This window comes from Cajanus cajan, chromosome 2 (genome assembly GCF_000230855.2).
Source record: "Cajanus cajan strain Asha chromosome 2, NIPB_CcT2T_4, whole genome shotgun sequence".
Taxonomy (NCBI): Eukaryota; Viridiplantae; Streptophyta; class Magnoliopsida; order Fabales; family Fabaceae; genus Cajanus; species Cajanus cajan.
Genome location: NC_138518.1, coordinates 64,700,325 through 64,711,794, shown reverse-complemented (window position 1 = coordinate 64,711,794; position 11,470 = coordinate 64,700,325). Strand labels below are relative to the sequence as shown.

General features: G+C 33.4%; 2 protein-coding genes across 2 annotated transcripts; both read right to left on the bottom strand.

Moving 5' to 3' along the window:
- Positions 1–2,076: 2,076 nt before the first annotated feature.
- LOC109805240 (ubiquinol oxidase 2, mitochondrial) lies at positions 2,077–7,228 on the bottom strand. Its single transcript, XM_020367257.3, has 4 exons — positions 5,549–7,228; positions 5,194–5,322; positions 4,365–4,853; positions 2,077–3,639 (listed from the first exon to the last, which is right to left on the bottom strand). The coding sequence occupies exons 1-4, from the start codon at positions 5,858–5,860 to the stop codon at positions 3,580–3,582; spliced, it is 990 nt and encodes a 329-aa protein (XP_020222846.1). The 5' UTR covers positions 5,861–7,228; the 3' UTR covers positions 2,077–3,579.
- A 151-nt stretch (positions 7,229–7,379) lies between these two features.
- LOC109805330 (alternative oxidase 3, mitochondrial) lies at positions 7,380–9,319 on the bottom strand. Its single transcript, XM_020367369.3, has 4 exons — positions 8,844–9,319; positions 8,327–8,455; positions 7,740–8,228; positions 7,380–7,636 (listed from the first exon to the last, which is right to left on the bottom strand). The coding sequence occupies exons 1-4, from the start codon at positions 9,150–9,152 to the stop codon at positions 7,577–7,579; spliced, it is 987 nt and encodes a 328-aa protein (XP_020222958.1). The 5' UTR covers positions 9,153–9,319; the 3' UTR covers positions 7,380–7,576.
- Between the last annotated feature and the right edge of the window lie 2,151 nt (positions 9,320–11,470).

The following is an 11,470-nucleotide window of genomic DNA, read 5'->3' as shown; positions in this document are numbered from 1 at the left end:
TGAAGTCCCTTATTCAACACCTTTTTAAACTTTTTAACTTGATGAGAACAAAATTTATCCTCAAGATTACCTTATACTTTTTAATATCCATTACACGAATATCATTATGAAGTTCTAAGAGTTCCTTCATTTAGATGCAACCTGTTGTTCAAGCACATAACTTGTCCATATTTATTGGTAGACTTTTAAACATACTGGAATAATATTATTAGTATTTTAGCATGTGAATTGTTTAAAATAAATATTTATGTTTATATAATTAAAATGTATAATAAATAAATATTTAAACATTTAAATTGTATCTCTTATTAAATAAAAAAGTCATTAACTGTCAATTTTAGAAAACACCTGTAATTAAATGTTAAACAAAAAAATTGATATAAACACGATCCAATATAATATGCAAAAACGTTTACAATTAAATACTAACCAATAAAATTGATATATCTATGATTAATTTCCAGAAAATGTATTATATACTGTAATTTTTAATTGACTTATAATAGTTTCATTTAAATAAATATGTGTATATACAAAAGTTTAATTAAATTAGTTATTTTTATATTATATAATAATTGTGAGTAATTTTTTAAAAAAATAGTAATTTAATATCCTAATCTTTGTTGTCATTGAAATTTGAAATAAAAGATGTTGTTTGTAGTCATACGCGCGCGTATATATATATATATATATATATATATATATATATATATATATATATACTAAATAATTATATTTTTGTAAAGAAGTTAATTAAATTATTTAAAACTTAAATATGATAATGTGTACATGTGGCTATTCAATTATCATTTTGATATTATTTAAATTTGAACATTTTAATATGTTATCTTAATAAAGAATCATGATCTTTTATATAATAAATACAATTCACTTTTCTGTTGGAAACTGAATTCACTTTTCTGTTGGAAACTGAAATAATATATGAAGAACTTTATGTTGACCTATGATAATGTCGATGTAATTTTTGAAGTAAAAAAATTCATTTTTTCCTGATGTTATCCAATGTCATTGCAAGTTACAAATAAAGAATATCATTACATAATCACAATAACTTGAATCCATAAAAAAAAAAAAAAAAAAAAAAAAAAAAAAAAAAAAACTTACCAATTAAGAAAATGTATCAAAACTCTAATGGTCGGAATAAATTACGACCATAACTTAGGCTCTCCCAAATATTTATAATAAAATTTCAGAAAAAGCAATTGATAAAACTTAATCCAATGTTACACCTCTCAGCTTCTCTAGGTCTTACTAGACATCAATTTGTACATTAAATCAACCTATTAAACACATCAAAAGAAAAAAAACACATCTTATTTTATGCTCAAAGCATAACATTGAAATGAATAGAACATACATAAATCATCCACAATATTCTTAATCAATCACAGATTACAAGAAGTTACAAGAGGCACATTTAATGACACATTCCTCTAACTCTACCAATCCTAAATCAAAATACAGCACTCACTTACCATAAAGAAACATCATTACATACCGATACTTTCAACTTTTCTCGCATCATATTGAAATGACATCCTTTAACGACCTAATCAAAATTACTTAAATCCTAAACCCTAAACCATAAACAATATAAAACTTCAATTATAAAGACTTATGCTTTAATTTTTTAGAAATAAATTTATTTTATTTAATCATTAAGATCAATCTAGTAATAAAAGATTAAAATAATATATACATAACTTGAAATTTAAATTCTAATACTGTCATTATAATTATGATAAATAAAAATTTTACTTTATTTTTTATTTATTTTCACCCATCATGTTAATCTCTTCTTTATTTTTCAAATATCCTATTTTTCTCTTCTTTATTTTCATCCACCTTTTTTTTCTTCTTTTTCCTTCTACAAACATGCACTCAATTAAGAAAAATAATTATATGACCAATAATCGAATTAAAAAAATCACATATAGGAAAAAAAAATTCGCTATTTCTTGAATTTTGTTTCTCTTTTATTTGCTTTTTATTTTCCTTTGCACAAAAAAAATGGAATTAAAAAATAATCTCAAGAACTATTTAAAAAATTCCAAATAGTTCAAAAAAAATCATTATATTGGTATATCAATAAACATGATGATCCGAGATAATCTCAAGAGGCAATACCACCACATCAAGGGTGACAGAACACAGCGAAACATCCTGCAGATGTGGCTTACCTCAAACGAAGTCATTATCTCAAATCACCCTCAGTGAGTCAGGGGAGCAAGCCAGCACACTTTAGACTGAGGCATGGGCTATCTTGCAAACATTGAAGGTAGCAAGAACTTTGAAACCACTTGAAGCAGCCTAATTATAGGAGCAATATAGTGGATACAGGATATAGGATTTACATCCCATGACATCAGCAGAATGGACCCCCTACGACCTACCCACTAAGCCAACCAACGCTTCCAAATAGAAGAAAACCAACCTATTCTCGTGTACTTGAGCTTTAGAGTGTCATTGCAAAAAATCCCTGTTTTCCTTTGCCACTAGAGATCAGCAGAACACCACCATCTCATAATAGAGCGAGCCTAATTACAAGATCGTCACCGAAATCACTTGATGCTATCTGCGGGAAAGAGTGAACTCACGGTGAAACATTCTCCCCCTTCATTCTTCGATGACTCCTAACGGTCATTCTTCCCATTAAGACTCGGGCTTCAACTATAATATCAAGTGCAACTTGCAAACAACCTCCCACCGTTACAACTAAGAACAGCAGTGCGGAGATCATGGACCAAATCCCACCACCAGCATACTCCAAATATGAAATCATCCGTCTCCTACAGGCTCAAGTTACAGAGCTGCTCCGACTTCATCAGAGGGAACCCCTGCCCGGTCGTACAAGGCTTAGAGCAGTGCCTAAAGCACCTACAAAATACTTATCCCACCCCAACTGCAAGCTGGTCAAGACAAATGAACCACAACATGGCCAAATTTCCCCTGCGAGGTGCAAGTGCAACAACCCAACAGAGCCCACATATCTCAGACGCAAACGCAATCATATCATCCCTATTCAGCAACCCAGGTATACTCCTATCATTACCTCTTTAAGATGAAACTAAACTCGATACTAAAAGCATGTAAATCCTTATTTAACTTGCTAATAGATAAAGCCCATGTAAGAGGAAGATTAACAGACAAGAAAGAAGTAAAAATGAAACGAGTCTTCAAATTGCAACTTAATTCTATCTTTAGAGTTTTATTTCTTCTCAACTTCAAATTACACCTTATTGATCATTAAGTTCCCTGTATTACCATTTCCTTTCCATACTTGTCAGGTCATCAAATATAATAATGAATATCAATCCATCATTCTGTGTCATTGTCCTCTAACTTTCCAGTTGGGGGAAGTACTTAACTAAATTGTAATTGTGCCATATTAAACATGTTCAAGCGAGGTTGTATCATAGAATCATTGGTAATATATAGTATAACTGCTAAGTCCAACAGTATGATTGAATAATAGGAATTCTGTACCAAGCAAATTTGCACTTCTAGGTTTCTAAATGCACACCAAAGGGGTAATTTCATATTCGAGGCAGTAAAGACCTAGTGATAACCAATAGGAGCTGGTGCCTCCCGCAGTTCTTTACCTTGGAAGTGGATATCCTGCATGAAAAACATGATTGTATTAAAAAGAAAAACAGGGAACACATATAAAAATAATGTCCACCTGGAGACGCATTTTGATATGATAAATACAGTAATTTTATTAACCTTTGTTTTAAAACAAAATATGCGCCACCTCACTTTCTCCTAAATTCTGAACACAAAACATAGTAGTGACAGAATGGCCAAAAGAACATATCAGAACTACGATGTAGATATAATATGTTGCCTACCCAGATGGTCACAATTTACCCTCCCCCTCCCCCGGGGGGCAAGGAAATAACAAATAACCCCATAGAATATAAGTGAATGTTCATTCTGCATGTCCCACCAATAAGAAATCGTCATTATGTGGATTAATTGAAAAATGAAAGTATACTTTTTGTTGGTCTCTGTTCATACAATTCAACTGTACGACAATAAATGTATGTTCTCTAAATTTCTGCAGCCAAAACTGATTGCACACCCATCAGCCGCTTAACCTTTCATATTTAATTTGTAGACAGATTATTATTCTGTGTATTTTACGTTGTATCTTCTCATATTTTTCCATAATGTACAATTATCTTGATTTATGTTCCAATAAAAAATTCAGTATGCGTCTGAGAGAATAAGGAAACGAATGAAGTATAAAACGGATATATCATAAAAACAATAATATGATTACGCATTTTTGTTTTAAGACGAGCAATAATATGATTACGCAAGTGATAAATGATACTCACAGAAGCAAAATGGTTCACATCTCGATGGTGAGCCTCATCAGCACGAATGACTGTTATAACATCTTTCAATTTGGCATCCTTGGGAAGCCTCCAATAGTCTATTGCAATGGCAGGAGCAGGAACATTTTCAATTGCACCACTCTCAAGATCCTTCAAATACTCGGTGTAAGAATGTATAGCCTCCTCCTCAAGATACCCAACTATTCTATGAGCCACCTTTGGGGAGAGTATGTAAAGTACGAAAAACGCATTGAAGAACACTCCCTGTACAGCAAGAACCAGCAGTCTTTCGTACCATGTAGGTTTCACAAGTTCCACCATAGTCATCAGGTGCATTCTCTCGTTCTCTGCTTCCTCGAGCAATGCTTTGATCCAACCACCACTATTCTCAAACTTACGAAGTGACTTCAGGTGCAACAACATCCCTCCTACCATACCAGGAACAGCTGCAACTGTTTCCAGCATCATTGCTCGGCAACCATAACGTCTCTGAAAATATATGGAAAACGATGGATGACAATACCATTACCCATGAATAATATCTTTGAAAAAAAAAAAATTAATGAAGCTGCAGTATATACATGTTACATATTTCCATGGATAAGCAGAAAATGAATGCATCAATAAACATCTTATTTGTAGCCAAAAGTATACAAGTAAACTTTATTATTAAATCAAATGAGTTGAGCAGTTCTAATTAAACTAAACAGATCAGCATGACTTAAGAACACATAATTTTAGCGACCATTACATATTTCTTTCCTTTTTCTTTTGTTTTGGATCAAGCTACTAGGGACTTGTATCGAGTGAGATATCACAATTTACACACCTTAAAAAACACATCAGTTGGAATTCTGAGAAGCTTCACTGTCCTGTAAGCAACTTTATCCTGAAAATTCTTTGGCACGTGATGCTTAGTAAGATCTATAGACAAGTTTGGTCGATAAGTCTCCCACGGCTACACAGACAAATTAAGAAACCAAGCCCGTAAGAATTCATAGATAACCATAGCCACATCATTCAATAAATCATAAGCATAACACAACAATCAACAAACATCTACTCTCATGAACAACATCAAAATCCGCAGACAGAAATTCTAAATGATAAGGAATTTGTGATAAATTAATCAACGCTGCTAAGATATTCAGTTAAACTTCATTCATAGTAATCAGAATCCTCACCATGAAGCAGTTCCAAGGCCACTCCGTTCCGTCTTCTCTCACAACCCTCGGCCTCGAAATTCCCCAATAACTCGACTCCGCCACGCTCTTCTCAGTCTCCTCCTTATCCTTCTCCTTCTCCGGCATCTTCGCCTCCGCCGGCGAAGCCATCGTCCTCTTCCAGTAGAAGAACCTTCCGTTCCCGCCGCCAGCACAGAGGAGCCTCGTCTCCACCGCCGCAAACGGCCTCACCGCCGCCGAACCGTGGCGGTTACAGTTGCGGCCATTGAGCAGAGCTCGCCGGGCCGCGGAACTCAATGCAAGGAGCTTCATCTCTCGATGGAAGAATCGCGCTCGCGTTTTCCAGAGACTTCGTTTATAACCGACTTTTCATGATTTATGAAATTGCGGTTACTGAAGAAGCATATGGAGGGAAAAGAATCGCGAGCGAAGTTACGGTCCCATGCTTGTCTCGCGAGGACGGATCAGAACCGTTGTTGGCCGTTGATTAAGTGTCTTGTGATGAATAAACGGTGGTGATGATGAAGGAAAGGAGTGGAGGGTGTTTAATGCATTTAACGCGCGCAGTTTTTGGATAATACTACTTAGAAACAGTCACTAAAATGAGCATATAGTTGGAGTGTGTAAGGCGGTAAGAGAGGGATTTGATTCACTGCAACGCAAATATTGTAGTGCTTGGACTTGACCAATAGCTTTTCTTTTTGACAAATTTGGATGATAAAATGGGAGGAGGAAAATGGTTCTCCAAAGATTTGTCCTAATAGCTTAATTTTTTTTTCATTAAATCTTTATTTTTCTCTTCTTTCTGGATTATCTATTTCTTCTATTTTTTTTAATTAGATTAGAGAATAAGTATAGACATGAACTCTTAACTCCACAAAAATTGTTGATATTAAAATATAAGTAATTCTATAATAATATTTGGATACTTATAATTTACAAACACTTAAGTGATTCTTTTTATTTGTTTCTATTTTTTTTTATTATGTCATATTATAAATCATATTTTTTTTTCTCTCTCAAGGCACCTACATACACGTCAAGAAAATCCCACGATAAAATCATGTTTTATTCTAATTTAAGCTTTTTTGAAGAAAAAAAAATACATATCGTGAATTCAACGTAAGCCTTCAAGACCATGCAAAATCTTTCTTTTACCTTCTTTCTTCCATGACATAAAATACAATTCTTTGTACCGAAACAAACAAAACAGAATTCTAAAAGTCATTGCGCGAGTTATATTGTGTATTAATGTTGAGTGCCTCTACAAATGCTAATCATATAACGGTTTGAAGAATACAAATGTTTAATCGCATGATCAAATTTTTCATTATGACCACAGAATGTTTAACATCCCAATTGCGAAGACCCAATTACAAATTCACATTTGTTTCATTATTGATCACTAAGACTGTGTTTGGTAAAATTTGTGTTGACATGGGAAAACTTGGTAGTAATGTTAATTACAGATAGATCCTCTGTCTAAAACTACAGATATTTAAGTATAGAAGATATGTAAATTTATTGCTCATTTACTGTTACCTTTTATGATCTTATGAAACAGATAAGGTGTGTAAGCAAAGAGAAATTATTAGGTAACCTTGAAACACGTTATCCCTGATTAATCTCATCTACTATAGATCTTTTCACGTCTCTCCTGCAAGCTTTTCTCTCCTTTTTTGTTGTACAAAAAGCTAAGGACTCAAATCTCACTGGATTTTGGCTGGAGGAAAATTTTGCTGGAAAGGATTTAATTGCAAGTACTCAATTGTTTTTAATTTTTTTATTAATTAAAATACTAAAATATGTGATACAGATATGGGCTAATATGGATAGTAATTCTGAACAATCCAATACTTTCTCATAAGCCAAGTACAAGTTGGGTTTATGATGTCTCCAAAAGTATCACCAAACTAACTATTGATCTCTATAAATTTAAAGTGCAGACTGAAAATACATTTCATTGAACTTTCAGGCACAAATAATAAGTTTAGACAACAAAGGCTAGTAAAAGTTTACAACAATGACTCAGTGGTAACCAATAGGAGCAGGAGCCTCTTTTAATTCCTTTCCTTGATGGTGAATATCCTGCACAAAGAAAAACACACAGCATTCAGAGTCAGAACAAAGCGAAAGCGAAACAAACCGAAGGAAGAGGTAAAAAAATAAGTGAAACAAAATTGTGACTCACAGAAGCAAAGTGGTTAACATCCCTGTGGTGAGCCTCATCAGCGCGAATGACAGTGACAACATCCTTGAGTGTTGCGTCCTTGGGAAGCCTCCAGTAGTCGATAGCAATGGCAGGGGCAGGGACGTTTTCTACTTTACCACTCTCAATCGCATCCAAGTGCTGCGTGTACGAGATCACAGCCTCTTCCTCCAAATACCCAACAAACCTATGCGCTGCTTTTGGTGAGAGGAGGTAAAACACAAAGAAGGCATTGAAGAAAACACCCTGCGCAGTAAAAATGAGAAGCCTCTCGTGCCAGCTTGGCTTCACAAGCTCCACCATGGTCATCAGGTGCATCCTCTCGTTCTCTGCTTCCTCAAGCAATGCCTTGATCCAACCCCCACTGTGCTGAAACTTCCTCAGAGATTTCAGGTGTAACAACATCCCTCCCACCATTCCCGGAACAGCTGCAATTGTTTCCAGCATCATCGCGTGGCACCCATATCGTTCCTAATGATTATACACCAGACTTAATTAGCTTAATCAACTATAAATATTATTAATCGTTAGTATCAAAGATACAACTCTTACTATATATGCATACATACCTTGAAGTACAAATCAGAGAGAACCCTTAGAAACTTTACAGACCTGAAAGCAACCTTGTCCGTTAGCGACTTTGGTGTGTGGTGCTTTGTCACGTCTATTGACACATCTGCGCGATAACTGTCCCATGGCTGCCAATGATATCATAGAAAAAATGTTCAAAAAGAAAGATATCAACATAATAGTATATAAAATGAGAAGTGAAAAGTAATTTTCATCTTACACAAAGACTCAAATTCACTTTTTCAGATAACAGTCCTAGGGATTATTAATACATCAAGATATGATCTTAATATGAAAATTATATAATTTTTACCTTATAATTCAATTTCATAAAGTTGAATTATCCATAATATGACCATAGCATTGTCTAGTTTTAGTCTTAAGAATGCGAACAAATTAAATATTCAAAGTGTCACCTATAATGATTCTACTGGCCTAGAGTAAGGTGTTCTCTATGTGATCTGAAACAAGAAAAAAAAAAAAAAAAGTTGTTTTGAAAGATGATTCGTTTCTTACCATGAAACAGTTCCATGGCCACTCAGTCCCATCCTCCCTGCGAACCTTGGGCCTCGTGATCCCCCAGTAGCTTGAAATGACGGCGTTGTTGTGGTTGGCATCGTTGACCTCGTTTTTTTTCTCCTCTGACTGTTGATGATCCTTTATCTCTGGAAGCGAGGACATCCTCCGCAAGTAGAAGCTTCCAAACGCGGCGCCACCATGCTGGTGTCTGGTTTCGACGATCGGCGCCGTCGAGAGCTGGCGGTAGTAGCTCCGGCCACCGCCAAGCAGGACTCGTGCCGCTGACCTTACTAAAATATGCTTCATGCTGAATCTTGATCTATGGGTGAAAGTGGGTGGGAATTGGAGATTTATATATGAAAGGAATAATGAATAATTTGATTTTTTGGTGTTGGATTTTGAGTTTGCTATGACAAGAGGGGGAAAGAAGGAAGAAGGGTCGGGGAAGGTCACATGATATTTTGGTTATGAACTGTATGGTTAATAAAGTTGACAAGGATTATTACTTGCCATGATGTTGGAAAGGCGATTAGGTTTGATGCCTTCTATGACCGTGTGCACGTGGCAGTCATCCAAGCACGGTGGACTTTTCTCTAATGTTGGTGTTGACTAGTATGTTGTATGCTGGACCAGATGGACCTGTTCCAATTAACGTCTTCTGCTGAGACTTGAGAGGATTAAGAATTCAAAAGAGTACGGAGCAGCCATATCAGACATTATCTTCCCAAAATGTCTGAATATTACGTTACGTTACTAGTACGCACGGCTGGTCAATAAGATTGCTTTTTACTTTTATTATTTCATTCACTGCAGTTAAATTCTTTTTTCATTTTCACTATTAGATTACACACATGCATGAGACCTTATCGTGTTCTCTCCCTATGTTATCACTTCCTTTATAAAAAAAATTGGCCAAATTATACTTTATTTCTCTATTTTTATTAATTTATAATTTTAATTATTCTATTTTAAATAAAGATATTTAATCTTCATAATTTAAAAAATAAGTCTAAATTTTAACATTTTTTTAGTAACTTATTATTAGAGTTGTCAAAATGGATCAGCCTGGTGAGTCAACCCGGGTCACCACGAATTCAAGCCAGGTTAGACAAAAAAAAATTAAAAATTTTAGTACGTTATTTTGAATTCGACTCACCCAGGTTGAACCCATGGTGAGCCAGACTGATCTACCAACCCTTAAAAAAAAACATTTACTCTTATTGGGCCAAATTAAGGTTGTTGCTGTTTTGAAATCTAATTACCCATATGTCTTCGCATGTTATGCTCAACATTATAATACCGTTCTATCACTAGCTTTCTATCTTTTGGATTCAACATAATTTTTTTTTTAGAAAGCGGGCATAATTAAATTAAATGATCACTTTAAATATGTATTGAATGTGTATATGAATACAGTCTTAAAAAGTTTCTAAAAGCTTTTTTACTAAAAATATTGAATATTTTTTAGTAAATAAAAACTCTTTAAAATCCTTATAAACTTGTATACATAAACAAATATTATTTAATTTCACATTATTCAGTGATATTATTTTCATTTGATTGAAGTTTTATTTATATTAAAAAATATATTTTTTTTTAAATTAGGTGAGCCAACCTGTTTAACCTACCAACCCGTGGTGGGCCTAGCCAGGATCAATTTTTTTTAGCTCACCAATAAATGAGCTGGGTTGGGTTGGCCCACCAAATGCTCAACTCGTGGTGGGTCAAGTCGGGCTGGGCCGGGTTACCCGTTTTGACAGCTCTACTTATCACATTTATGGTTAAGATTCTTTATGAAGTTAAAAGTCATATCCTCAAAGAATGATTCTTCCACTTATATATGGTTGATTCTTTTCTCTCTTTTTTTTCCTTTATGAGTTCTAGTATCATATTGAATTATTTACCTATTATGTTTGGCTAATTTTCTTATTTTAGTATTATGATGTAATTATTCCTAATAAACTTCAATAATAAACTAAATAATTTTTTTTTGTTATTATCATATTATTTTAGTATTTTTCATTTCTATTCCTTTTAATTAAAAATGCATGATTAAACTCTTTGGATTAATTGAATCCAAAAATAATTGAACTTTGAAAATTTGCTTGATCAAGTTAGTTTCCACAGTTTTTAATTAAATTAATTTATTTTCTTGTGCATTTTTATGCTTTATTTTATGAATAAACTTTTACAATTGATTTGGAATTTTTCCAAAATAAATACGGACAATTGTCTGCATAAACGGTTGTTAACAATTTCAAAAATGAAATTGACAGCAAAGGTATGGAAAATTGTGAAATTCATATTAAAACAATAGTCATAACTCTAAGTTTTTATCTTTGAATCCCAATCAATTTATTTATTATTTTAATTTTTAATTAAATTTTTATTTTCTATCACATTCGCATTATCAAATTTATCCCTTCAAAATGCTAAAATCATAGTTAAAGTTAACAATTGCTTAAACATGTTCTTTTGAGTTTGATATTTAAATTTTATTCATTGTTACTATTGTGACAAACTACTAAAATCATAGTTAAAGTTAGTAATTATTTAAACATATTATTTTAGATTTGATATTTGAACTTTATTCATTATTATTATTGCGATAGAATATGTTTATT

Coding starts and splice junctions, on each gene's coding strand:
- LOC109805240 (XM_020367257.3), bottom strand. CDS start 5,860: ATGAAGCTCCTTGCATTGAGTTCCGCGGCCCGGCGAGCTCTGCTCAAT. Junction 4,854..5,193: donor CAACTGATGTGTTTTTTAAG/GTGTGTAAATTG, acceptor ATATATTTTCAG/AGACGTTATGGTTGCCGAGC. Junction 3,640..4,364: donor ATGTGAACCATTTTGCTTCT/GTGAGTATCATT, acceptor TTTTTCATGCAG/GATATCCACTTCCAAGGTAA.
- LOC109805330 (XM_020367369.3), bottom strand. CDS start 9,152: ATGAAGCATATTTTAGTAAGGTCAGCGGCACGAGTCCTGCTTGGCGGT. Junction 8,456..8,843: donor GGCCATGGAACTGTTTCATG/GTAAGAAACGAA, acceptor TATCATTGGCAG/CCATGGGACAGTTATCGCGC. Junction 8,229..8,326: donor TCTCTGATTTGTACTTCAAG/GTATGTATGCAT, acceptor TATAATCATTAG/GAACGATATGGGTGCCACGC.